We start from the raw sequence: 27,370 nt of genomic DNA, 5'->3' as shown, positions 1-27,370 counted from the left end.
TTAAATTTATTTAAAATGATAGTTATAATATTATAAAAAAAATAAAATAAAAAATTAATAGATGTAATATTTATTATATTATAATTAACTATATTTAAAATAACTTTATTATAATTTAATAAAAATTAATGATTATTTTATAATAATTTAAATATTATTTTATAATTTTTAAAAATATAATAATCAGAACAATTAATTAAATATAATTTAATAATATTTTACTCAAAAATAAGTATAAAAGAAAATGAAATTAAACTCCCAGAAAGGATCAAATATTGAATTTTTTCCGACCAAATTTTACTCTATAATACAATACAATAAAATAAAAACCTCCAATTTCGAATCTCAAAATTAAATTGAGATTTAATATCGGACGGTTTAAACTCAACTCTAACCTACAGCCTAATTAAGGGAAAGAAAACTCCGTCGTTTCAACTTCCAACGACCATCAGGAATTGTTTTTTGTTCTTCGTATTTTACGGTATTGAAACAATAAATTCCGTTTTTAACTTCCGGCAATGACGTCATCATTTCCGTCGATAGCATCGTTACCGTCGCCACCATCAGCTTCTTCAACGAGCCACCGTTCTACCGGCGCACACTCGGCTTTGTGGCGGAGCTTCCAATCAAGAGCCTGACAAGCGCGTGAGCAGTAATTCACAGCCCCGCAAACCGAACACCGACGAAACTCGTGCTTCCTTGTCTCCGGCCTCCCACAACTGACGTGCGAGCATAGCCTCAAACCCGCACGGGGCATCCCGCCTCGAGCGTCGAACCACTCCGCTAAAAACCTGCTAGCCGTATGCGCCTTCGGCACCGGCACATTGCATCCGAAATCACTCAGCAATGGGCATCCCGGCAAGGCCGGCTGTCGGTGGCTGGCTTGCGGGATTGGGTACGGGTTCCACGTGAGCCAAGAGTGCGTGTTTAAGTTCGAAGCCTCTGCCGATGATAAAACAGCAGCTAGCTCACGGGCGTTGGCTTGGACGAGAAACCGACGTCCCTCGGCGATGTTTTGCTGGACGCCATACCCATCCTGCAGACAGTGGCCGAGCTCACGTAGGGCGTCGATGTGGCCGAGAAAAGCAGCCCGGGAGCACAAAGCCACACCGGCTCTAAGGTCCTTATCGTCTTTAGTACCGCCGCTGCCGTTAAACTGAATCACAGCTAAGGAGTACAGCGCCGGCGCGTGAGAATTAATTGCCGCTTTAGCCATAAGAGAGGCTCCACTCCCTCGATTTTGTAAACAGTAGAACCGAATCTAAAAACAAAACATTAAAACAGCAAACTCGTTACGGAATGTTCTAACTTAATTAGCAATTAATAGTATTCTGAGAACCCGAGTCAACACACCATTCCGAGCGTGTAACAAGCTTCAACATTTCCGACATCGGCGCAAGTCTTCAAGAACCTGTGAGCTGACTCAGACCAGTTTCTGGCTTCAACGGCAAATATTTCCGGTGATGCCTTAGATAACACCACAGAATTGAGTGCTAGACTATTAAATCTCTTGCATCTGTTTTCGCCAAATAAAAAAATTAGAAACACCCAAAAAAAAAACTTGAGAGAACCAAAAAGGCCATGAACGTCTACGTACGTATTCAAAACGTTAATGAAATCGGAAGGGCAACGGGCGGTGGAGCCGAGTTTAGAGAATATAGAAACGACGATATCATCTGGCAAAACATCGAACAAATCTCTCTTTCCGGCAATCTCCGAGGATAACCTTCGCCGTTTCCGGCAACCCATAGAATCACCGGCTAAATCCCTGGTCTTAACAACTGTTCTCATTTCCACACAGACATCGGCTCTAGGGTAACAAACCCCACTCCTCGTTCTCATTTCTCTCTCTATCCCTTTATCTCGAATCTCAGTGGCTCAAAAACTCGATAGATAAACGAGAGAAAATGGGGGGGGGGGGAACTGAGACCCTTATATATATAACAAAAGGAGCATAAACAAACAAGAACAACGACAAAACCGAAATGAGATATAATATTTAAAATTAAATTTGAAAATAAATATTTTATGAACAGTTTCTGCTGTGATTCGGTCAAATGCAGTCGACTGGACCCTATATTTAATCTCGTCGTCGGTTTTAATGATTTTACTGGGAATATCAAGGACACTGAGGCTGAGCACTTTTTTTTTTACTTAATTCCTTGGTTTGTCCGTTTGGCTTTTATATGAGCTTGAAGAAAGGTAAAAAAGACGTCTCATTTGTTGTTTTTTTTACTACTAATTGTTTGGTTCAGGTAAAAAATATGGTTATGGAGTTGTGGGTTTGTTTTGAAAGCAGTTAAATTTGTTGTAGTAAAAAAAACTATGGTTATTTTTCTGTTATTCAGTTTTGCTGAAAGGATTATTTATATGAGAATCAACGTGGTTCCGGCGCGTGAACACCGCAGACCATTTTGGGCTATTGTTTGGGGATTGATTCTCACGCTCTTTGTTTGCGGGTGTGGAAATTCGGCTACTCGTTAAGTATAAAACTCGGGTTAGTGGTTCCACGATTATAATAAACTTATCTGCTCAGTTAGAACAACAAATGTTCACACCACTTATTTTAGTGGACATGTACAGTATATCTACTTTTCATGTTGAAAATTAAATTATTAATTAAAAATATAATTTTATTTTTATTTGAAATTAAATCGCATACACTATATGCAAGTATTATAAAAATGAAATGTTTTGTATTTTTGAGTATCATATGTTGTTTGGTTTCATGTTTTTATTTTATTTTTCATGTCGCTGGCCTAAATGAAATCCTCGAGGAGTAGTTGAGAAACGGTGGGAGCAGGCCCGGCCCTGAGAGTAGGCGAGGGGTTCGACCGCCTAGGACCCATGTTTGTTGGGAGCCCATTTTTAAATTGTTTTAAAGTTTAATATTACCTCAAAATATATATCTCAGACCTTATACCGACAGTTCTAGACATTCTCTATGTGGAGAGTTAATATTAAACTACCCATATAATTTTTTTATTCAAAACCCATTTTTGACCATGTTTTTCCCACGTGAAACACTATAATTGAACAGATCAAAACTTCACCCATGCTCTACTATACATTAGGGGCCCAAGTTATTTTTTTAGGGGCCCTTATTTTTTATTTTACCTAAGACCCTTAAAATATCAGGACCGGCCTGGGTGGGAGCTTTATCCATTGAAGAGGCTGATAAGATCAGCTGCAACTAACGAACGTTTTTTGTCATTTGTTAGTAAATGTTCTTCTATGAACTTCCATCGGTAGCGTCTGGTGGAAATTCATGGCAGTAATTATGCTGCCATGTGCACCATGAAAATGAAACAAAACCCTAAAAGAAGGGGTGATTCTTTTGCATGCATGCGCGCGCAACCACGTGATGGGGCTCTTACCCACGTGGACTTCTGGTTGAGTATGTTTCAAGCTAAATTCGCTTCGTTTCCATTTACTAGGAGATATGAAGACAATATCCACCACGGTTCTTTAACCAACCAACATTTAAATTCACACCAGATTCTTTAAAACAACGAATGGTATTAATTATAAACACATTTAAACAACAATAATATTACAAACATCATTTTACATTATTATATTAATAAAAACTTTTAAATTTCATTTACGTGTGTTATAAAGGTTTTAATTTTTGTTGTTGTTAATTTCACTTTAATTTTTATTCGAATCGGTTGAATATGCGTATTTGACCTTTTTTTATCATATCTGTTCGGCATAGTATTCCAAGCACACGTAATGATGTAACAAACACACGTCTGCAAGAGCCGTGTGATGTAACCAGACATGGGGAGGGTTCATGGAAACACGTGACAGAGGTCGGACCAGATGTTTGACCGGTCTTCTTTATTATAATTATTGCATCATCTGAATTCACAAATAGATTGACTTTCACACGCCACCTCACACGCCTCACTGCCAACTCTCTCCACTGTTTCATGTAGTTTCTCTGAATCAACTTTTCTTCTCCATGACTGCTCAATGCTCCTTCCCATCGTATTCCTAGCTGCTTTTTTATTCTATATTTATTTTTTAAAATTTTATTACAGAGACCGTCAAGAAAAGAAGAGAGGCGGCATGGCTTTTTTATCCTAGCTCCTTCCCGTCGTGTCTCTAAGCGATAACAGCCAGCACATGGTTGCGTTCAACCTTTAAGTAAAAAGAGGGGGCATGGAACTAAGCCATGCTCCTTTTAGAATGGGAGTTCATAGTATTAAATGCAGATGCAGTTGCGTTATCGCGAAACCTTAAAAATATTAAATACAATTGTTTCGTTATTGCGTTGTAACCACAATTTAATACTATATTTGAGTATGCTTTGGTGGTGTTGGTAGATCTGAAAACAAATTAGCAATTACATTTTGGGTTATTATTATTGCTGAATAATCACGTTTTCTTCCTTAAAAATATGTATTTACACGTCGAACATAATGTTGTGGGGTCAGCCATCCCATGTGAAAACCTGCTCGTCGACCAGAGGGGAAAAACGCTGGCCACTTGTATGCTGGTAAGCCTACCAAACGTCAGTGCTTTTAACCTTGTGGGGTTCAAATTTGAGGGATTTTGTGGGACGAAAGAGGAATAGTATGGGGAGGCATTGCTTGAAGGAGATGCAGATTATGTGGTTGTGGGCCTTAGCTTTATCTGCATTTCAATTGGAGGGTTTTGATTTTGGCTAAAGATGTAAAGATATTAGATAAGAACCAAGTTGGTGCACTGGTGGCATGCTGATATTTCTGCTTTGGGTAAATTACAATTTTTTTATCAATCAACTTTCTTCTTGCTCTTATCTTAATCACAAAAGTATAAAATTTTTCAATTTAATCATTTGTTTTTTATTTATTTCTGTTTTGATCACTTCACTATAAACATTTGATTACATTATGACTAGACATTTTTCTTTTAAAAATGATAAAATGACGCCAATTTTTTGTTGCTGAAAAAACCCCTTAGTTTGAAAATCCTTTAGATTTCTCGATGACAAAACATCTTGTCCAAGATCCCAATGGTGAGGAGATAGAGAAAGAAAAAGCGAGTTGTATATATTGTTTATTTGTTGATTGAATTATAGACATTATATATAAGAGTAATTTAGGGTTTCATGAGTTTTAGTTTTAGGATTGGGTTTTTATGCGTTTTAAAGTGAATTCGGTAAAATCTAAACTGATAAAACAATAGGAGATAATGAGACGATTTCATAAATATCTTAAGTGGTTAGAATAATGTAACTTCAGTGCTGGCATCACACAGGGATAGAATTGTAAAAAAAATTATCTTTGGAGAAAAAGGATAAAAAAGGAAAACTGACATGGCTGACACGTAAATTCCATGTCAATTAAAAGTAGGTTGCATCGCCACACTTGACTTTCATGTTTCCTTTATGATTTAACACCCAACTACCCAAGTGACCAAAAAAGAGTAACTCGAAAGTTTGATGAGTAGATTAATAAATTTTAAACTTTCGTGATTAAAATGAAAGTAAATTAGAAGTTTGATGAGTAAATTGAAAACTTATAAGCTTTAGTGGCAAAAATAAGAGTGAAAATAAAATAGAATGATAAAATTTGTTATTTATCCTTCTGCTTTAAGGCGTATAATACGGACTCTTTCGGTTCAAGAGATTGGGGCATGACCAATAAAGCAGGGTACGTTTATTAACAATTCAACGCACTAATATTCTGAAATTCTTGAGTTGGAACTTGTAATATATTTTCTTCCGGATATTTTAATTGAACAAGCACACCAAGAAAATAGCTCAGTCGATCAGGTTATGATGTGTTAAGACAATGTTTACAGTTCCCAGAAGGGTGGATCAGTGGGGGGGGGGGGAACAGGCTTCCTTCCTCAGGGGTAACTTAGGTCAGTATGGAAGTACACGAAACCGGACGAATGACGAACGATTCTAGTGCGTCCGGTGGTCGATCTCTTTGGTCCCGGGAAGCACTCCTCCTCCACCGGCACCAATGTAGGGTACCGGGTGGGCTCTGTTTCAAAAACGTGGTGAGAATTTGGTCAACCTGACCGGCTTACTGAGTCACGAAAAAACTAGGGAAGAAACTTCCTTCATTTATGGTCATATGGACTTGGACTCTGTCTTGACTCGGTCACAACTCAGAAACACAAAAGCTCCTTTCCACATGCTTTCCTTCACTCTTTACTTGATCAAAAAATCATCACGATTTTGAACATAACGATTATAATATTGTAATTCAACATATTTGGGAATGATTGATGCATTAATCATTATTCGCATTACTTAAAGCAAGTCGTTGGTCTGCGCCGCCCTCCATGCCTTGTTATGTTGCAATACAAAATACAAAGCTTAATCCGTTGACTCAACCATCAAAATATTATTACTTGAACAAATGACTCAGATGACTCAACCAACAAAATATTATTACGTGAACAAATGACTCGGATTCCTTATTAATAGTCAATGCCAGATGTCTCCTTTGGTATTAACTATAAATGACTAAAAAATGTATTAACCTAATGATTAGATTATTAAATATTAAAATATCTCTAAATCTCTGTTGGACCAATACGTTTCCTATTCTTGTCCAATTTTGCAATGCTACCAAAATAGACACTAAAATAAAATTTACCCAAAATAAAAAATAATTACAAACCAAACGATCTTTATGATTTTTGCAGTCGAATATTATACATGTAGGAGTGTATAAATACTTAATGCTAAAAGATATATAATATATATAAACTTTAAATATTAAATGATGGAGAATTTTTATATATAAGAAATATGATATTTTTTATATTTATTTATATATATATATATGTATGACGATATTTATAATATTATATTAAATCATAAATTTTTTACTCTAAACTAAAGTTTAACCTTATCTTCCCCTGGAAAGAAATTAACCCAACCCGAATTCATTAAAAGAAAACAATCCGGTCGAATCGAGTGGATATAGGCAGTTGTTTGGTGCATGATTTCAAGTACAGATAAGACCAAAAAGTTATTTATTTCAAAGAGAAGACGAGGAGTTATTCGTATTTCATTCGATGGATATAGGCAGATTGAAAGTTGAACAATTACCTGTTAATTTGCAGGAAGGAAATGATGCACGTAAGCTAAAGTTTTACTTTGTAAACTGTTATAAGAAGTCATTTTAATACAAGATTATGAGTTCACAACATTCCCATCACCATTATATGACATAATTAAATTTCTAAAAAGAAAATTATGTAAAATTATAGTAAGGAGAGCCGGAATCTCGATATCAGGAGCTTCGGTTCGTCGGTTGACGGACAGATAATTGGGCCGGAATAGGGCGGCCCGTACCTGATCCACCGCAACTGCTGCAAGCCCTTCGACCCGATCCCGAGCAAGTCCTACAGCCGACATCGCCATCCGACCAGCGAGAACAAATACACGAAACGAGTCCCGTGCCGTTGCAAGTGGCGCATCTCTGAAACGGTCCGGCCATGGGTTTCTGGTCCATAACCGATTTGACAATCACGGCTCCGGCCAACACGCCCAAACCGGTTGCCATCTGAGTCAAAACGATCGGACCCATAGATGGAATTGGAGAGAAAAATTCAGAAAAATAAGAGAAAGATGAGAGGGAGATCTTTGAGTTGTTGGAGAGAGTACATATGAAAGAAATGGTGAAGGAATTGTACACGTATTTATTTCTGAGCTTTGACGGTACTGAGTAGCCGAAATTGATTTTATTTTATTTTATTTAACTTTTGTTTTTATTTTGACCGTGTCGACGGCTATGCTTTGGGCCTTGCGGACTGGGTGACGTTGCTTATTTCTCTTCTCTTCTCTTCTTTCAGTCATACAAAATTAGGGTTATATATATAATTTTTTATTCTTAATTTATTTTCTATTATATATGAATTATATGTAAATACATTTTAATTTTCAGTTTTTATTTATAATAGTTAATTTTAAATCTATAAATCTATATATGATAAAATTGGTTAGATAATGTTTTGAGAAAAAAATATTTTTTTCATATAAGATATCAGGAGTCATTATTTTCTAATAAAAAATCACCTAAAGAATTAAGATATTATATGAAAAAAAATATTTTTTGTTAACGTTATGTGTCCAAAAAGATTATTCTTTCCACCGATCTCTTTTTTACCATTGAAAGTAAAGTTTGCGTACGTCTCCAGGTATCAATAAATTTAATATTTATGTTATGTAATAGTAATATATTTATATTATGGCACTAGACGTTGGATCTTTTCCCTTTTTAATTATTTATATTTTTTGAAATAAATTTAACAAAATTTTAATATCTAATTTCAAATTTATTTAATTTTATGTTTAATTAACAATAACTTTTAATTTTATTAAATAAAAATAAAATATTAATCTGATTTTTAACATTAATTCAAAGATTAATCACTTTAAGAATAAAATGATTAGATCATATAAAAATATTAAAAACTCAATTTAAAAATATAAAAAACATATAATTATTGACGCTGTTCTATTTTTCTTTGAGCATTCTAAGCTTCTCCCGACCTTTAATGCGACTATGGTGGTTCTTGTGCCTAAGGTGCCTAATCCTTGTCATACAAAGGACTTCCCGCCTATTTCTTGCTGCAATGTTGTTTACATTTGTGTTTCGCGCATCATTGTCAATAGGATGAAGAGTGTCCTGCCTACTTCTGTGTCTTTTAGTCAGAGTGCCTTCATTCCAAGTAGAAGTATTGTTGATAACACCCTTATGGCCGGGGAGCTCGGCCTTCTCTTTCGTCGAGATGTTCTATCAAGATTGACTTACAAAGGTGTTTGACTCTCTCGATTGGGACTTTGTTTTGAGGGTGTTGGCTTTCCGGGGTAATGATAGGTTGGATTCTCTAAGCTTCTCCATTGTTTTAAACAGTGGCTTAGTGGAGTTCTATAGAGAAGCGAAAGGGGTGAGGCAGGGTGATCCTCTTTCTCCCTATCTTTTTGTTATTTCGATGAATGTGCTATCTTGATTATTAGACCGAGCTGCAGATCACGGGATCTTTCGTTTTCACCCAAAATGTCATAGGCTCCGGATTACGAATCTTCGTTTTGCGAACGATTTGTTAGTTTTCTCTAGGGGGACTTGGTTTTGGTCTATGGCATTTGGAGAGTCTTGTTGTTGTATTATAAGTTTTCAGGTTTGAGACTTAATTCCAAGAAATCTAAAATTTTCTCTTCTGACATTGAATCGGTGTGTTGGATGCTATTTGCAACGCTACGGGCATTAAGCATGGCACGCTTTCGGTTCGTTATCTTGGCATCCTTCTTGTCTCTAGGAGACTTTCAGTTAGTGATTGTAGCCCTCTTATTGATAAGATCACTAAGTGTTTGCAAAGCTGGAAGGCTGGACAATTGTTATATGCGGGAAGTCTGTTATATTTGGTATTCAGGCTTACTGTAGCAAGCAACAGGTTTTTCCATGTGCGGTCCTTGATAGAATTAATCAGTTTTGTATGCGACTCTTTTGGAAGGGTGAGGATAAGCCAATAAAGGGTGCTACAGTGAGTTGGTCGATGATTTGCCGACCTAAAGGGAAGGTGGTTTGGGTCTCAAAGACATAAGGAGTTGGAACCAAGTTTGTTTGATTTATTTGATTAGGAGGCTCTTGCTTAACGAGGGATCGATCTGGATCGCTTGGATTCACCAAAATGTGCTAAAGGGAACGTCTTTTTGTCAAGTTAGAGGCACTCCGGATGGTGGCTGGGTGTGGAGTTGCTTGCTGCAACTTCGTAGCAAGGCCGCTGTATTGGGGGATACTCTTTTGGGTTCTTCGACGTCAGTGGCGGATATTTGGATGAGCATCCGACCACAAGGTGTTTGAGTTGTTTGGGACATATTAGTATGGCACTCGGGCCACATTCCGAAGAATTAGATTCTCTTTTAGATGGTGATAGTTGATAGGCTTCCTACTAAGAGTCGATTAATTTCGTTCGGTTTGAACATTGACGATATGTGTGTTTTATGTTTAAATGAGCTTGAAACTCGAGAACATTTGTTCTTTGGATGTGTTTACTCTAGGCAGGTGTGGCCAAGTATTTTATTGGCTTGCAATGTTAGGAGGCCAGCCATGGATTGGGATCATGAACTAAGTCGGGCTTGCTGCAATGCGAGGGGAAAGACTGCTCTTGCCTATTTGTTTCGCCCAGTCATGGATGAGGATCATTTCAGGACCGACAGTTGTCAGTGGATGTGCTTTTGAGTCGGTGGAAGGAAATGATAGTTTTGAAGTTTGCTAGTATAAAGTCGTGCAAGATGGGTTGTTTGACCAGATCTGGCTGTGCTGCCTGGGGTATGAATGTATAGAGGTTTGTCTGTTTTGTACAGTTAGTGATTTGTTTTGGCAATAAAAATTCCATATTCATCTTTAAAAAACATATTATCAACCCTCAACTATTATGAGCGGAAAACGCCATTGAATACAAAACGTTTTCTATTTCGGCATGTGCTGAAGAACCCCCGTTTGTCTTTTTGAATAATGAAATCTGAAAGATGTGAAACAAATAACAGCCTCCAGCTCAAATAAATGAAAACGGCCGGTCTATTTTGGAAAATCGATTATGTTCTTCCAATATAAATGGTACTCACGTCACGTTTATAACATTTGGCATCCACAATATATGGCATGTATTTTATTCTCATTTTTCTTTTATTTTCTTTTTATTCACAATATATGGCATGTATTTTGTTCCAATATATGCCCTTGTTTAATATACGTCAATGATCCAACATTTGTTTATAGGCAGGGAACAGACTATTAGGGGTCAAACACGAACATGCCACTCCATCAACGGAGATTCATCTTTTCATTTTAAAGTAATATGCTATTATTTAGCAAAACTGAGCGCCATCGTGGTTGCTCGTGTCAGCGGCGGACGGAATCTCGAAATGCCAAAGTCTACCGACGCTCTTCACCAAGTATTTTCTACACAAAAACTCCTCGGCGAAAGTCTTCTCTATCTTCCGATCAACGTCGTGCAACAACACGTGCGTCACGCCTGGACCTTTCCGGTTCCTCGCCATGACGGCCGCCGAGAAAATCGCTGCCATTCTACCGGGCGCCTCAGGGAAATACCCACGCGGCGCATCGATCATTATTAAATCACACTCCGTGTCGTAGAACTCATCGGGAAACCCCGTCAAGGCAAGCTTACACTTGTCCTTGCCGCTTAAGTAAGCTTTCGACGGGAAACAGCTCGGCTCCGAACGGTAATGGGAGAGCAAACGGTCGGCTTCCATGAGCTGCGTACGGTACTTGAAAGGGTGCGCGTGGAGGTTGGGCGCGTCTTTGAGCACCGTCTGGCCTCATTTCGGATCCTCTTCGAGGCAAAACAGTTTTCCCATTCGGATTGAGCGAAGCCCACATCAAGGAATCGTATCCGAGTCCGAAGACGAGGAAATTACAAGGAGAACGCTTCTTGAGGACGTCTATCGTAACGGAGATCTCCCCGAAGTTCTGCTGCGGCACGATTCGTGATGTGGCGTAGTGGATGATGGCTTCGAGTTGGATCTGCGTGGCAGAGTTTTCAGCAACTGCTTGAGATGATGATCGGGAGATGGCGACGGAGCATAGCAGAGAGTAGTCGGCTGCTTTTATGAAACTCGAGGTTAGTATAGCTCCGGCGATGACTAGAGGGAAAATCCATCTCCTATCGGTTAGGGAATGCGATTTTTAACAGTATCTTCCCTGTTCATTCTCCCTTTGTTTCACTTACCCAATAATCTGATTAAATGAAGAAAAGAAGAAGAAATTATGGATTTAAATTTTGACTTATTCTTGTTATATAGAAGATGGAGAATAAGAGTAGGGTTATGGAATAAGCGGACCAGGCAAGAAGAAGAAAAAATATATTTTAAAATAAAAAGTTTATAACACTTTTTGAAGACAATATTAAACAGATCTTATTCAGAAGTGAAATATTAAAATAAAAAATAAGATATAAAATATAACAGAGACAAGAACGTGAGGTCTTATTCAAATTCTAAATGTATCAAATGTTTCCTACATAACCAAATTGAAAAGAAAAAACCATGGAGAGAGAGTTTCCTCTGCAATTTCCTAAAACGGGTTTATGCAGGCTTATGCAAAGCCTCCGCTGGTTGCAGTCCTGATAATCTGGAAGAGAGCTGTTATGAAGAATGAAAAAAAGAAAATTTGCAGTAAAATTTTATGTTATCCCGACTTTTCATTTTTCAAGGTAAATGCATTGTACACTCGTGTTCAACATATACGAAGATATAACCTCCAAAGATCCTTGGAACTCTGTCCGACATCTACTCATATCGGAGACTAAGAGATCTTCTAGGATAGGCAAAATGTTTTCACTGTCAAATATATATACCTGGTGGGGATGTAATTGCTATATAGACTATTTACTAGAGGAAAAAAACATAAAAAGGCATAAGCATAGACACAGTACACCATGTAAATTCTATTTGCAAAACCAATGACACTCTGACCATATTATGGCAAAACTCAAGCCTTGCATTTGATATTTTAAAAAGTCACCGTGGGACAAATAAGGGAAATATGATCATTAAAGGATTAGCTATCGATAATCTTACATGATCCAATGACGACGAACACGATGAACCCAAGCAGTACAGGTCCCACAGGATAGTCCTTCCCTTTTTTTGTGGTCATTTCGGGCACAGCTCCTCTCTTTGTTATGTTCTTCTGGAATTTCTCCACCTTCCTCTCTGCAAGGCGCCTTGATGTAGTCTGCACATATAAGAAAAAAGGACACCATGCAAATGGATAATCTTTTTTCCCTAAAAAGTTTAAAGCATTTCGTTTGCTATCATAGAAAGGATAAATGTGTTTTGGTGATAATTTTAGCATTCGATACAGCAGAAAAACAGTAGTTTTTAAATTTTGAGATAAATCACAAATTATACATGAATTTTAAATCAAGGCGTAATTTAATAGGAAATTTTGATACTTTGGTTTTGATTCAATTTGACATATCACTATTGAATATACACATATATCTATTTAAACTTATTGGTATTTTTATCAAAACCAAAATTTCATATGTATAATTTTTAAACAAAATCATAGATATAATTGAAACAAATCAAGGTTCATCGCAATTCACATTGGATAAAAAAAATCATATCTCATTTAGAGAGTTATCTTTTTTGAACTCTGAAAAGAAAGAGAATTATGAATAAATAAAAAAAAGGAGCATTCAAACATTAATTTCAAACCATATGCAGTTGGATCACGTCAAGAGTTCTAAATAGATGATACATTGATGAAAGGTACTACTACTTCAGGATATAATGCGATTAAAATTTGCATTAAAAAAGAAGCTAAATAAAGGTTCGTGGAGCTAAATTATTCGCATATTATGAAGTATGAACGCCTAGATATAAAATATTACTCATATCAATTAGCTAAATTGAGATCTACAATCGAAACGCGCGCGCGCACACACATATATAGATCAGATCGTTTCAGGTACAAGCAGATTAACGGGAAAAAAGAATTCATAAAAGAGAATTGTGAAAATCGATAGCCGATGATCATCAAACAAATTTACAGTTTCGAAAAAGAAGAGGAAAAACAAAAAATTACCATGGTGACGAAGAGTTCAGGTAGTCGGAGAAGATTGCAGGAAAAGAAAGTGTAAGAAAATTTCAGATGATATATTAATTATTTCCCCCAGCGAGCAAGATTTTCTTCTCTAGTTTTCTCGCGAAAAATCTCCCAAATTCATAAAAGGAAATGACAAACGAATTCATCCGCCTTTTATATACCAGAAATAATAAATGGGTAAAATTCCATAATAGTCACTTTCATTTCATAAGTGTTTACTTTTGATCAACAAATTAAAAACAATAATATTTTAATCACTTACTTTATCCTTATATAACGATTTGTCGGTATTGTAAATTAGTGGTTGCTTCTTATTATTTTAGTTATATTTAGAGTTTTTTCTTGATAGAAAAAAATGAAAAATGTATATTTATAAAGTTTAATTATGTTTTTATAAATTATTAATAAATTAATTATTCAAAATAATATAATATATTTTCATTAAATAAAGATTTATATATTAATTTCTGTTAAAAAATTCGATAATGTTCAAGAGGATTCTGTCGATTTGATCATCGGGGCGTTGAACTAATTTTATACATTAAACGAAAACGCATAAAACTCATTCATTTCTTCTTTCCTCCATTTTCTTCGTTAACTAAATCATATAAAATCCATCCATATTTTTCTTAATTGACCATAAAACTCATCCAAATTGTATTTCTTCTACATTCTATCAAATTCTATTTCTTTTTCCACATCGAAGTTTTATACTTTGACGTAGTTAAGTAAATGGATTGATCGAGTGAGCGAGCGATCTTTCGTTAATGTTTGGTCTTCCACTTTTGTCGATAAAGCCCGTAGAAAAATCATGTTCCTAAAGCCGATCAAACCCAAAATTCTTGGGCCTCAGGAGCCGACACAATGATAATGAATATCTTCTCTGATCTTCAAATGAACTGCCCGAATAGCGAGTCGTGTTAGTCTATCAAGCTCAAGATTAATGGAAGCCACCGTTCTTCAGGTGAATAACCGTCTCCTCTCTCTTTGTCCATTTCCGTCTCCTTTTACAATGGGTATTATTTTTCGGCTTTTAGATTTGAATTTTTAAAACAATACGTTGCTTCTTATGCTCATTGTTAAAACACCCACCTGGTTTTATTCTTTCGTATTTTTAGATTTTGTTGATGTATTTTAAGTAGCCCATTTTATGGTGTGAGTTTCATCGTTTTGGAGTTCAATTTAGTGTTCTTTTTTTTCATTGCCTTAATAATAAGTCTGGGGAAGGAGTAACTTCAAATTAGCGAAATACATAATTTGTTGTCGATCTTGAGTGCTTTTCTTCATAGTTGATGACATTTCAATCATTATTACTTTTCTTCGTGATAAAAAGGTCGGTTGGGTCTTATAATTTTTTTTTATTAAGGGTCTTATAATTGGAGCTTTTGATTGGGAGGGTTGGCAATTGATGTTTGATTTACTGGAAGAACACTAAAGATGTTGATTGTTATAGATAAATGAAATGATATGGGCTAGGACCCTCTATCATTGCATTATGTGTTGCTGCTTTGAGGTTAAGAAACTTTCTATATTGTTTGAACTCGATTATTAAGTGTCAGATATGAAAATATATGATGATATATATATATATATATATATTATAATTGTCGAGTTTTTGAAAGATCATATTTTAATACAAAAATTACAATAGATGTTGAATATAAATGTCGAATACAAATATTTTAAAGAAATGAAGAGTTGGAGCATATCCAAAGGAAAAGGAGGTTGGGTACATGTTGTCATAATTTGATAGTGGTGAATACATGTCTTGATAGCTTTCTCTAGAAGCTCAATTCAGCTCATGAATTGCATATGTATGCAATTGAAAACCTGGGATCACTTTATCATATGTCATCCATCTAGCATGAAGCAATTATCTCTTTGTACGAGTTAAAAGCTTTTAACTCATCCCATTGAAGCTTTGTAATTTAGTTTCTTCATTCTTCAAATTGAAGTTTTCATCATTTAAATTGCTGATATAATTCCTTCTTTGATTATATCTATTGAGATTTTCATTTAAGAAGCATTTGTCTTTTAGCATGTTAATGCGCAATGCTCTATGTTTGGATACTTGAATTAGATACTCTATTTTTTCAATTTTTTTACAGTTTATATATATATATTTCCTCTTGTAATTCTAAGCCCTGTATGAGTATCTTATGAAAAACTGCATTTGACAAGAAATGGAGACGTTTAAGATAAAGTTGATGACTCCCATTCTTTTTTACAAACATGAGCACCTGGAACCGGCATGTATCATTTTTCCCCTTCAATAATTTGAATTTGTCAGATATTACGTACGATGCATCATTGAGTAGCCTCATTATTTGAGGTGAGCTGGTCTAGTTAACTTTATCCGTAGGTATACTACGGTGGTCAATGATGAGAATGTTAGATTGGATTAGGAAATGGGTGCTGCACACAATGTTTGCTAGTATAGCTCATGACCCCATCAGGCAAGCACGTTTGCACTTACAAATAAGATGCTAAAATCCGATTACTGAGTCATGAATCAGGACAATTTTGGTAAATGCATTACTCGTTCTTTCTTTCTCGCCTTTTAAAATTACTCTTTTAACTCTTAAATATTTTGTCTATCTTTTGTATATTTGATATATTCACACACACAAACATATATATACTTAATATTTATTAGATATGTCCCTAAAGAATTATGCATGCTAAATTATGTTTAGCAAACATGCAAAAGTAGGGTGAACGTGCATAAAGATATCTCCACTCCTGTCCAATTCTATTGCTCTCAGAATTACAAACTATGTTATTCGGATTTTGTTATGTGTCGAATACGAATATGAATATGTATATCGTATATATGTTTAAAAAGTTATACCCAAAAAATATGTATTTGATACGAATATTTCTATAAAGAAAAAGAGTGGAGCTTTTGTAATATCCTCACCAATGAACTTGATCACTTGTTGCATGAAATAATTTTGATAGGGAGATTGATGTCTTCTTCTTTGTGTCACTTTCCTTTTGTTTTCTTTTACCGGAACAACAATGATTGAAACTACCATTTGCTTGGCCTGCATATCGCGACTACCATGACCAAACTGCTGCAAGTGCTTTCTGCACCAGCCATGGTGCTGATTGTCAACCATGTGTGAAAAGGAGAGATAAAAAGAAAAAGGCACTTCTTTTTTTCAGTGTCGGATGAGTGCCACGTGTTGTTGGCCGTCATTATCTGCACATTCCAAGTTCATCTCCTGTCATGATGAGTTTCATTATAGGAAATACGTGCACTTTATATATTTTTTTATACAGTCTACAAGGCGTAGTTCTTTTTACACGTTAAACTGATCGTCAACCATGATTTACACATGAAAGCTGAACATGATACGGTTTAACTAATACATCCGGTTATACAGGGTTTTAAGGATGTTGTCGGTCACTTGCAGTTGATTGAGATGGTTAGCGGAGGCTGTCGTTTTTATTTTTTTTAAATATATATATATAATTTAAATAATTTTTATCATATTAAAGTTTTATAAGTAATTTTTTTAATTTTATAAATTTATTCTTTAGAATGAAATTTTGTGTTTGCAAGTAGATTCTCTCGTGAGCAGACTGTATTGAGGGATTGGGTGATGGTTGGTGCAGTTCAATCAGCTGAGCCGATAGAGTGTAGCATAAGTCTTTCCGGAATTTGAGTCGGTATAATCTATATTAATTAGATTAACATTTATTTATATATAATAAAACTTTTTTAAAAAAAATTGTTAATACCTTGATTATAAATAAATGGGCAGTGATGGGGTAATCAATCAAGTCCCTGGATGACATTGCCTTGATTGAAGTGCCTTCCTTTTCGCCACTGCTTTTGTAAGTTAATTACTGTGTCTGTCACTGTAGTCGCCAACACCTTTCTTATGACATTACCCTTCATCTCTTCATTATTAACAGACATTCTACTAAAGCATTTCATGTGGCACCGTATTATCATTCCGAATTATAAATAAATGGGTAAATTACATAAATGACATTCGATTATAAGATATTATTTTATTGATTCTCTTTATTATTAAAAGTTATAAAATAACTCATAATTATAGGGTGTTATTTTGTTGAGTCCATCGACTAGTAAAAATTACAAAATGATCATTAGATTATTTATTGTGTTCTAAATTTATCTTTTTTCTTTAAAAAATTAACGATCGTATAAGTTGGATATTAACATGCTGATTAATATATGATAAAATCTGATCTTATAATCTCAAACGACTATCATATCTTAATCAACATATTCATATCCAATTTAGACCACCATTAGTTTTAAATGAAAATGACAAATTTGGGACGTAATAAATAATTGTGTGATCATTTTATAACTTTTAATTGTCGGATGACTCGATAAAACAACACTCTATAATTGAAAGATTACTTTATAATTTTTAATAATCGATGATTCAACAAAAACAATATCCTATAATCAAGAGAAAAAATTTCGAGCAATACCCTTTACTTTACAAAAGTGAATTAATCTCTTAGAAATCATTAGATCCTAATTTTAGTTTAGTTATTACTAGCCTCAAACCACCTTCTAAGATTACATGTCAAAAACCCATCTCTATTGCATAGTGAGAGTGAGTATATGTTATGTGGAAGATTATTTATTATTAATATATATTCATATACCTCTTAATTTTATTATAATCAACATGATTCTTGGGTGTTTACCCATATACAATTCATATATATTAAGCAGATCTTTCCATATTACATGTTTAATACATATTGCCTTTAATTTATTAATAAATTTTTTAAAATTTGATTTTCTAGATAATTTATAACTTAAATCAATTTAATAAAATATATAAATTTTGAGATTAAAATTATTAGTATGTTATGACAAATCAAAAAGTGTTATGAATGATTATAGATCAGGTCATATTTTTGGTACTCTAGATCAATTCGAGTATGATATCCTTTCTCTTGTCATCTGATCTTATTCGAGTTTAAAAAAATTATATGATTCATAATTCGACCTAATTTTTAAGAGAAAATCTTCGTTCAATCTTACTTAAAACACACTCACACACATATATATTATTTTATTAGATAAAATAAAAAAATTAATTAAAAATACATAAGTGATATTATAATAATTATTTATAAATATACAAAAAAATAATTATATTGTTATTCTCTTGTTAAGTTAGATATTTAAACTACATGATTGATAATTTTTGTTTAAGTTTTGTACACTTTTCTTCATTGAATTCAAAAATATAATATTTGATTACTTTCGTTTTTATGTTAATTTCCGTTAGACTTTTAATGGATTATTGACGTGACACACTAAATATATAAAATTAAAAAAATTTAAACTATACAAATAGTCACTAATATTTGAATAAATTTCATTTTTTATACTGAAGTTTTAAAAGTTACAAATTAGTTAAGACCATTTTGCAATATATGTCCGAGAATAATATGAACCAATACGAAACCCTATCGACACAAAATAAAGCAGTCGGAGCATTGCCAATTGTTGCCAACAAAGACAAAAATGCTTTTGTTACGAACATATTATTGTACTACACTCCTTAAACTGAAGAGATCTCCCACTGAACACATACTCTATCTCTCTCCAGCAATAGGAACTTAAAGCTACAGCTTTTGCTTGAATGTCATCTCTAAGAAATGTAATCAGAGAGCACTTTTCATTTGAAGTATTGATTTGTATTTACCATCCTGCTTTAGAACAGATATATGGAACTTTGATCCCTGCAAAAATGAAAATGATCACATTTCGATTATCCATGTCCGAATCTGTTGCATCAAGACCCCAACTTTTATTATTTTTCCCCTTCCTTTACAAAATGGATTCCAAACTTCCCACCTCGAAGAAAACCAGAGCAAAAGATAAAAGAAACATAACCGAATTGAGGACGAGGATCAAGGGTTGCGAAATCCTCCTCAACACACAACCGTACAGTTTGTCAAGAAAAGAAGCTAGACCCTGCTCGGAAAATTGAAGACCATCCAGTTTTGATGTAGTTGGTTTGTCCAAAAACCATACCAACTTTCCTTTTGTTGGTTGGACTAACCGTGCAGGGAGCGATGGGCAGTCAGGTCCAATATCATCGATCGCCAAATGCAAAGCCTCTGGTTTGCTCTCTCCGATTACAACGATTGCTATTTGAGGCTATGACAGGCAAAGGGAATGTCATCCTCTCGGGTGGAGGTTTGGGGGGAACCGATGATGAAAGTTACTTCAAACGTACCGAACACTGCAAATTGTCATTAATGACTACAATTGACAATGGTTTTGTGTAGGTGGAATTTCGTATCGATTCAAATCAATTATTTTTGGACATATACAGTAAAATAGTTTCGATCAATTTCTTATTTTTGAAATTTCAATAGAAAAAAAATGAAAATTTCCTCAAATATTAATGATTATTTGTGAAGTTTACTCTTTCTAATTTTATATATTCACTATATCATATCAACAATCGGTTAAAAATCTAATAGCAGTTAACCCTTAATGATTACATCTTTATTAAATAAAAATGAAAATGATTAAATATTATGTATTTTAAATTTAGTGAGAAAAATATATAAAACTTAAACTAAAATGATCAATCCTGTAATTTACCCTTAATTTTATTAAATAAAGTTATAATTTATCAAATTCGTGTTAAATGTCCGAGAAAACGATAATGGATGAGATAAAGTACCAAATATGTACTTTACCCTAATTTTTTTAATTGTGGTTATTGAGTCCTTTATATTGCTTAATCTGGGTTCTTCAATTTTGCCATTATGAATTAGTAACCTCTAGTGCTAGATAAGATAGCATCTTTTCTTTCCTATTTTTTCCTTTTCCTGCCCTCACTATCTACAGCTCCTTCAGGTTTTATCCGTCTTGTAGTCCATTTGGAGTTTACTGAGCTTTTTTCACCTTCCTTCTTATTCCCAAGGTTCTAAATTTTCTGGTGTGTTTCTATAGATTTTACAGTGGCTCTATCTTGTTTGGATGTTATGTTGCTGGATAGCTTGTATGATGTCCATGAACTGTTTGATCAATTGTCAATTTAGTTGCACCGAGGCTAGTCTCGTTGGTGACAGTGGTTGTACTGAGATGTGGTTCAAAGTATGGGATAAAATATCAACCTGTGGTTTGAAGCTCCACCATCATTACTACCAGTTCATTGGTTCCACGAGAGTCAGCGAGTCTTGGTGGAGAAAGCTCCTTCTTTCATGGGTGATTTGTTGGACTGTGGTTTCTATTTGGATCTTCTGTTATATGAACTCTCAAGCTACCGAGAAGAGGAAGGAGACACTCGCTAGCATGTGCGATGAGAGAGCTCGGATGTTGCAGGATCAATTTAATGTAAGCATGAACCATATCCAGGCCATGTCGATTTTGATCTCGACTTTCCAACATGGCAAAAATCCTTCTGCTATTGATCAGGCAAGTTATTTCATCTTCTTGGAACCTTTAGTAAGGATAATAGAACTAGTTGAGATGAGATATTGTGTTTCTTGTCCTTAATTTCCATAGTTTACTGTCGCATGCTTGATTCAAAGTGATAATGCATTTTTTGTGCTTGATTGCCATGGTTTACTCTGTCGCATGCTTGGTTCAAAGTGATTAATCTTTTTGCTCTTAATTTAGAATGGAATTAGCCTTGTTTGGCAATTTAATTTACTTGATCTGTATTAAATCGGACACCAACCCGATGTTTTTGATTGCCTGTAATTATACAAATTCAACTGAAAATGATACTTCAAATTTTAGATTGAATAAGAATTTTGACAACGCGATAGTCATTCTTGCTTCGGATTGTTAAACACGGTTGTTTTTAGCTTATTACACAGGAAATGATTCAAGTGCCTCTAGTTGTGGGCTATATGATTACTTGTTTTTTAGTCAATAAAGGAACTCACTTCATGGACGTGTAGACAACTTTTGCGAGGTACACGGAGCGAACTGCTTTTGAGAGGCCCCTCACTAGTGGCGTGGCATATGCTGTAAGGGTGCCCCACTCTGAAAGGGAACAATTTGAGAAGCATCAAGGCTGGACTATTAAGAGGATGGATACACTTGAACAAAATCCAGTTCATAAGGACGACTATAATCCCGATCTCTTGGAACCATCACCTGTTCAGGAAGAATATGTGCCTGTTATCTTTGCACAGGATATCATATCACATGTGATTTCTATGGATCTGTTGTCAGGAAAGGTAAGTGCCTTTACTGTTCTAAAAGGTTCGTTTAGACATACCCAATACTGATAAATTGCACTGAAAGTTGCACCGAGATCCTAATTAAGTAATTTTAATCTCTCAAGAGCATTGGCACTGGTTGAATAAAGAATTTTGAATTCTCGTTTATAGTTGTCAATTATGAATCTTTAATTTCTTATGTATCAACAGGAAGATCGCGAGAATGTACTGCGTGCAAGCAAATCAGGAAAGGGGGTGCTGACAGCTCCTTTTAGGTTGCTCAAAACAAATTGTCTTGGAGTTATTTTGACATTTGCAGTCTACAACAGGGATCTTCCCTTGAATGCAACTCCTAATGAAAGGGTTCAAGCAACTGATGGGTATGTTTTCAGTATGAACAAAAAGTAGGATTTTTTAACCGATGATCCCTTTATTTCACAAGATACTAGTAGGAAGCTGAATGCCTTAGGCTTCCCATCTCTGTAAACGCACATGCATACATGTACAAAACAGTTAAAAGTTGTTAGAAGAAATCCGATGGCCTAAGAACTCTAAAATTGACCGTATGCATCAATCAGAATACGTGCAATGCTGAAAAAAGTGAAACAAGCTATTTTTTTATAAAAGGTCTCTGATGTGATGCCCTAATTAATGGTTTGGATAAGATGATCACATTAGTTTTTTAAAAGTTATCTTAAGGCCATCATTTCTCAATCAGGTATCTTGGTGGAGTCTTCGATGTTGAGTCACTCGTGGAGAAGTTGCTACACCAGCTTGCAAGTAAACAAACTATCCTCGTTAATGTGTTGGACACGACCAATCAGTCTCACCCTATCAGTATGTATGGCTCAAATGCATCAGATGACGGGTTGGAGCTTGTCAGCTACCTTAATTTCGGAGATCCTTTCAGAAAGCATGAGATGCACTGCAGGTAGTCCATCAATCTTGGATCATCTTTTGATATTGGTTTCACCTTCTCTTTGAAATGGACCTCTACTGTTCTGTCCGTTTTCAACCTGTTTCTGTTCAATATAAATTCTGCTATTTCCGATCAAAAAATATATATAAATTCTGCTATTTGCTTTAAAAGCAAAAGATTGTCCCTTTTCAAGTGCATACCCACCTTTATATAATTTTCACTTCTATCTGTGTCCATAAAACGGGGGTTGCTTAATCTATAAGAGGTTCTAAATTCTTTTTTCTTCCTTTTCTTTGTCAAAAAATTTCAAATGTAAATCACTTTATAAACCATGTACTATTCTTGTTCTTATAGGTTTAAACAAAAGCCACCGTGGCCATGGTTAGCAATAACTACTTCAATTGGCATCCTTGTGATTGCATTACTTGTTGGGCATATATTCCATGCAACTGTTAATCGGATTGCGAAGGTGGAAGATGATTGCAATAAGATGATGGAGCTCACAAAACAGGCTGAGGCAGCTGATGTGGCCAAATCTCAGGTATATGACATATATATTTATCCTCTATGCATTCAGACCTTTTGCGAACATTTGGTCCTCTAATTAACTGCGACTGTTTTTTGCAGTTCCTTGCTACTGTTTCCCATGAGATTAGAACCCCGATGAATGGTGTTCTGGGTGAGTCTTGAAGCTTCCATTTATTTCTCTGAAGTTCAATATTACACATATAGACATTGTCTAGCATGCTCAGAAAAATAAATGAAATAATTAGTAGAGACTAGAGAACAGAGTTTACTTAGCCATGACAGTGAGTTGTATTTTTAACAGGAATGTTGCATATGCTTATGGTCACGGATTTAGATGTTAGACAACTAGATTATGTCAGAACTGCACAAGCTAGTGGAAAGGCTCTGGTTACACTTATAAACGAGGTTTTGGATCAGGCTAAGATCGAATCTGGTAACCTAGAGCCAGAAGGAGTGCAGTTTGATCTACGAGCAGTCTTGGACGACGTGTTATCGCTATTTTCGGGGAAGGCTCAGGACAAAGGAGTCGAGGTGAGATGCCTGTATCTTTCTAGCTCATAACCTTCCTTCCACTCCCTTCTTTCCCCTCTTTTCCATCTTCTCCAATCTTTGTGCGGTATTCGTCTGAGAGTCTAACATATATTTATTTTGCATAATCAATTTGTGGATGAGAGCAGCTGGCAGTTTACGTTTATGATCGAGTTCCTGAGATGCTAATTGGTGATCCTGGGAGATTCAGACAAATAATCACCAATCTAATGGGAAACTCAATTAAAGTATGCGATTAGTTCTCCATTTAATCATATATTGTTGGGACTTGAGAAAGCTTTCCTAAATCAGTTAATTCTGTCTTGTGGATGCTTCAATTTAAGTTCGGTTTTGTCTGTATTATGCTTTAGTTGCTTGAACTCGTTTACTTATTTGTGCAGTTCACTGAGAAAGGGCACATCCATGTTACAGTTCATCTCGTGGAAGAGGTAATTGATTCAATAGAAGTTGAGACAAAATTGTTGCCAAAGAATACCTTGAGTGGCTTCCCAGTTGCGGATAGACGGCAGAGCTGGAAAGGGTTTAGAACTTTCAGTCAAGAAGAATCCATTCATCCTCTCTCTGACAGCATTCATCTTATCGTATCAGTTGAAGATACAGGAGAAGGAATCCCTATAGAAGCACAACCTCGTGTTTTCACACCTTTTATGCAAGTTGGCCCTTCTATATCCCGAACACATGGGGGCACGGGCATTGGACTAAGCATAAGCAAGTGTTTGGTTAGTCTAATGAAAGGAGAAATCAGTTTTGTTAGTATTCCTAAGATTGGTTCCACCTTTACCTTTACTGCTGTTTTCACTAGCAGCTCCTCTAGTTCAAAGGAGTACAAGAGTCAGCAAATCAACAACCATACCAACTCAGTATCCTCTGAGTTTCGTGGGATGAGAGCATTAGTTGTGGATCCTAGACCTGTCCGGGCCAAAGTGTCGAGATATCATATCCAGAGGCTGGGAATTCATGTTGAAGTAGTTTCCACTTTTAAACAAGGTTTATCTATTATAAGCCAGAGGAGTAATGTTACACACATGGTTCTCATTGAACAGGAGGTTTGGGATCGAGATCTAAACAGTTCGTCTCTCTTCATCAATAACTTGGAGAAAATAGATCTTAGTACTTCTCCAAAGGTATTCCTTTTGTCTAATTCTATCAGATCTTCCCGAGCAAATCCTACTACTTCTGGTGTTTGTAACTTGACCGTCATCCCGAAGCCCTTGAGGGCTAGCATGTTAGCGGCATCTCTACAACGAGCCATGGATGATGGGAACAAAGGGAATCCATGTTATGGGGAGTTACCTAGTCTGTCTCTTAGGAGTCTTCTTCTCGGGAGAAAAATTCTAATTGTAGATGACAACAATGTGAACCTAAAAGTAGCTGCTGGTGCCTTGAAAAAATACGGAGCTGATGTGGTTAGCTCTTCAAGTGGGATGGAAGCTATTGAATTGCTTACACCACCTCACCAATTCGATGCCTGTTTCATGGATATTCAAATGCCTGAAATGGATGGGTACGTAATCCCCTGATTGCATTTAGAACGAACTTATGCAACGGAAATGAGTTTTAAAGCCTTACAAAATAAGAGAGAAAAATAATCTTTTGTTGGTTTAATTTGCATTGATGTTGCCTTTTATGATGTCTTATGTTGGCATTTTACAGGTTTGAAGCTACAAAGAGAATTCGGGATTCAGAACAGAATATCAATAATCGTATCCATTTTGGAGAATTATCGGTCCAAACTTGTAATAATGTTTTGAACTGGCATGTACCAATTCTGGCTATGACCGCAGATGTTATCCGGGCCACGCACGAGGAATGCCTACGGTGCGGAATGGACGGATATGTGTCAAAACCATTTGAAGCTGAGCAATTATACCAGGAAGTTTCACGATTTTTCCATTAGGCATTAGATCAGAATCTGTTGGAAAGGACTTCTGCTTACAACATGCCAATGGTATCGATACGGCTGCCTCTTCTTTGGCATGCTTTGAGACACTTCAATAAGTTCCATTTCTTTCCAAGAGTGAGTTACCTTTTAACGTCTGTTTTTTAGTTTCTCTCCCGGCCTCATAAAACCACGCAATTACTTCTCTAGCCGTAATAAAATCAAGCATCAAGTTTGTGTGTGTGTGTTTTTTTATCAATCTTTTGACATCATGCCATGAATGATGGTTATGTTTTACAGGGAACATATTTTTTGTAGCAAAGTGTGTTTGATGCAAGGATTGTCGGACTGTGCCAGTGTATATAAAGCCATGCTCGGATATCATATTTTCTTGTAATTTACAGTACAGATAGCAAAGCTTTCTCAATCTTTTTCCTTTTTTGCCGGTAAAGCTGGCCTTTCAGCAGGGTTGGTGAATTGAGATTTCTGTGCAGTAAAATATCTTCGATTTAACTAAGGGTAAAAAACAAAATCCCCACATGGAAATGTAGGGAAGAAAATCATATACCTTTTGAGTGTATCTGTATAATACACGTTGCTTGCCTCTAACTTCATATTCAGCGGAAACTTGAGAGCATTCAGGATTTGCTTGCTTGTTTCTCTAACAACAGGGGAGATTGAGCCTTGTACATTAATTAATAAAAATTATTGATCAGTTTATATTTCGATTGAACGATTTGTGTACATGTGTCATGTTTATGTATATGTATATTTTTATATAATTATAAGATTTTGATATGTTAATAATTCATATTATATATTCTGAGATGTGTTTTTGTTGAATTCAAGCCACTTATGGTTGTTTTTTGGATGATCCAGACCTAGTAGTCAACCGCTACTACAACACGTTCGATATGAACCAGGACGGTTCTATGTTTACCTTCAAAGGTCAAGATCCAAGGCTCCCAGAACAGCGTGTTCTTCTATTTGAATGTTTTCACCCGCTGATGCATACTGATAATTTAACGCATGAATTCTGTTAGGGACATTGGATGTCATGGAACACATACTTCCTCCACTGCGGGCGGGAACTATGTTAATGGAGTCATTTTTTGTTGATTCTACAGGCACGGCGCCCGCGCTCCAAGTTGGCTATGTATAAAGTCCTAAGGAAAAATGGGGAGGGGCGCTGCTTGTCTGTTGTTCTTGCAGGTATTGACGAGGCTATTGATGAATGATGATGGTGTTGATGTGATATTTATATCTATGGGGTTCAATGGAGTGCAGTTGTACGAGGATCCTATCGCTATTGCTTCATTTGCTGCCATGGAGAAAGGTATGCTTGTCTCATCATCGACTGGAAACGCCGGTTGTGAAATTGTGCGATGGAATCCCATGGATCATGACAGTTGCAGCTGGTAGGTATGTTCAATTCGTTAATTCGATCGGTAATGGAGAAAGAGGATTATATATTCTTATCAAGTAACTTTGCTATGCTCATCGGAACATCAACGGCTTGCCGTCATGCATCTGGTGTTGCCTATCTATTAAAAGGTGAAAACCCCATATGGAGTGCGGCTGCTAAAAGGTCTCCGCCATGGTCAATACTGCAAATCCATTAGACAACACTGAAATTAATACGAGACAATGATGATGTTCATTTATCTCTTGCTTCACCATTAGTAATGGGAGCAGGCCAAATTG

General features: G+C 35.7%; 4 protein-coding genes and 1 pseudogene across 5 annotated transcripts; 1 reads left to right on the top strand and 4 right to left on the bottom strand.

Annotated features, from left to right (window-relative positions):
- Nucleotides 1-323: 323 nt before the first annotated feature.
- On the bottom strand, nucleotides 324-1,902 carry LOC120199234 (F-box protein At1g67340-like). Its single transcript, XM_039200408.1, has 3 exons — nucleotides 1,598-1,902; nucleotides 1,354-1,516; nucleotides 324-1,261 (listed from the first exon to the last, which is right to left on the bottom strand). The coding sequence occupies exons 1-3, from the start codon at nucleotides 1,840-1,842 to the stop codon at nucleotides 506-508; spliced, it is 1,164 nt and encodes a 387-aa protein (XP_039056339.1). The 5' UTR covers nucleotides 1,843-1,902; the 3' UTR covers nucleotides 324-505.
- A 5,189-nt stretch (nucleotides 1,903-7,091) lies between these two features.
- Nucleotides 7,092-7,629, bottom strand: LOC120129749. Its single transcript, XM_039149702.1, has one exon. It carries the CDS (start codon nucleotides 7,539-7,541, stop codon nucleotides 7,245-7,247), a length of 297 nt encoding a protein of 98 aa, XP_039005633.1. The 5' UTR covers nucleotides 7,542-7,629; the 3' UTR covers nucleotides 7,092-7,244.
- A 3,167-nt stretch (nucleotides 7,630-10,796) lies between these two features.
- LOC120199054 lies at nucleotides 10,797-11,704 on the bottom strand (annotated as a pseudogene).
- Nucleotides 11,705-11,941: 237 nt separating this feature from the next.
- LOC120199145 (probable stress-associated endoplasmic reticulum protein) lies at nucleotides 11,942-13,764 on the bottom strand. The gene is made up of 3 exons (XM_039200356.1): nucleotides 13,575-13,764; nucleotides 12,560-12,716; nucleotides 11,942-12,121 (listed from the first exon to the last, which is right to left on the bottom strand). Exons 1-3 carry the CDS (start codon nucleotides 13,575-13,577, stop codon nucleotides 12,075-12,077), a joined length of 207 nt encoding a protein of 68 aa, XP_039056287.1. The 5' UTR covers nucleotides 13,578-13,764; the 3' UTR covers nucleotides 11,942-12,074.
- A 6,661-nt stretch (nucleotides 13,765-20,425) lies between these two features.
- LOC120198923 (histidine kinase 3-like) lies at nucleotides 20,426-26,165 on the top strand. Of its 2 annotated transcripts, XR_005523409.1 has the most exons (11): nucleotides 20,426-21,036; nucleotides 21,528-21,809; nucleotides 22,002-22,171; nucleotides 22,510-22,722; nucleotides 23,065-23,251; nucleotides 23,338-23,389; nucleotides 23,540-23,769; nucleotides 23,916-24,014; nucleotides 24,168-25,291; nucleotides 25,441-25,804; nucleotides 26,005-26,165. XR_005523409.1 is itself a non-coding variant. In XM_039200219.1 (10 exons), exons 1-10 carry the CDS (start codon nucleotides 20,599-20,601, stop codon nucleotides 25,682-25,684), a joined length of 3,039 nt encoding a protein of 1,012 aa, XP_039056150.1. In that variant the 5' UTR covers nucleotides 20,426-20,598; the 3' UTR covers nucleotides 25,685-25,806. The 2 variants fall into 2 exon arrangements, 1 of the variants encoding a protein (XP_039056150.1); XM_039200219.1 differs by lacking the exon at nucleotides 26,005-26,165 and having other exon boundaries at nucleotides 25,441-25,806.
- Nucleotides 26,166-27,370: the final 1,205 nt, after the last annotated feature.

Source organism: Hibiscus syriacus, unplaced genomic scaffold, assembly GCF_006381635.1.
Source record: "Hibiscus syriacus cultivar Baekdansim isolate YM2019G1 unplaced genomic scaffold, ASM638163v2 tig00000002_pilon, whole genome shotgun sequence".
Lineage (NCBI taxonomy): Eukaryota > Viridiplantae > Streptophyta > Magnoliopsida > Malvales > Malvaceae > Hibiscus > Hibiscus syriacus.
Note: the sequence above shows the minus strand (reverse complement) of the source record. Positions and strands in the feature narration are given on the sequence as shown.

What these genes read in the sequence shown, in the direction of transcription:
- LOC120199234 (XM_039200408.1), bottom strand. Translation starts at nt 1,842, where the DNA reads ATGAGAACGAGGAGTGGGGTTTGTTACCCTAGAGCCGATGTCTGTGTG. An exon ending in TTCATTAACGTTTTGAATAC is followed by an intron (nt 1,517 to 1,597) that starts GTACGTAGACGT and finishes TGGCGAAAACAG; the next exon opens with ATGCAAGAGATTTAATAGTC. An exon ending in CTTGTTACACGCTCGGAATG is followed by an intron (nt 1,262 to 1,353) that starts GTGTGTTGACTC and finishes TTTTGTTTTTAG; the next exon opens with ATTCGGTTCTACTGTTTACA.
- LOC120129749 (XM_039149702.1), bottom strand. Translation starts at nt 7,541, where the DNA reads ATGGGTCCGATCGTTTTGACTCAGATGGCAACCGGTTTGGGCGTGTTG.
- LOC120199145 (XM_039200356.1), bottom strand. An exon ending in GTTCGTCGTCATTGGATCAT is followed by an intron (nt 12,122 to 12,559) that starts GTAAGATTATCG and finishes TCTTCATAACAG; the next exon opens with CTCTCTTCCAGATTATCAGG.
- LOC120198923 (XM_039200219.1), top strand. Translation starts at nt 20,599, where the DNA reads ATGTTATGTTGCTGGATAGCTTGTATGATGTCCATGAACTGTTTGATC. An exon ending in TGGATCTGTTGTCAGGAAAG is followed by an intron (nt 21,810 to 22,001) that starts GTAAGTGCCTTT and finishes ATGTATCAACAG; the next exon opens with GAAGATCGCGAGAATGTACT. An exon ending in CTGATGTGGCCAAATCTCAG is followed by an intron (nt 23,252 to 23,337) that starts GTATATGACATA and finishes TGTTTTTTGCAG; the next exon opens with TTCCTTGCTACTGTTTCCCA.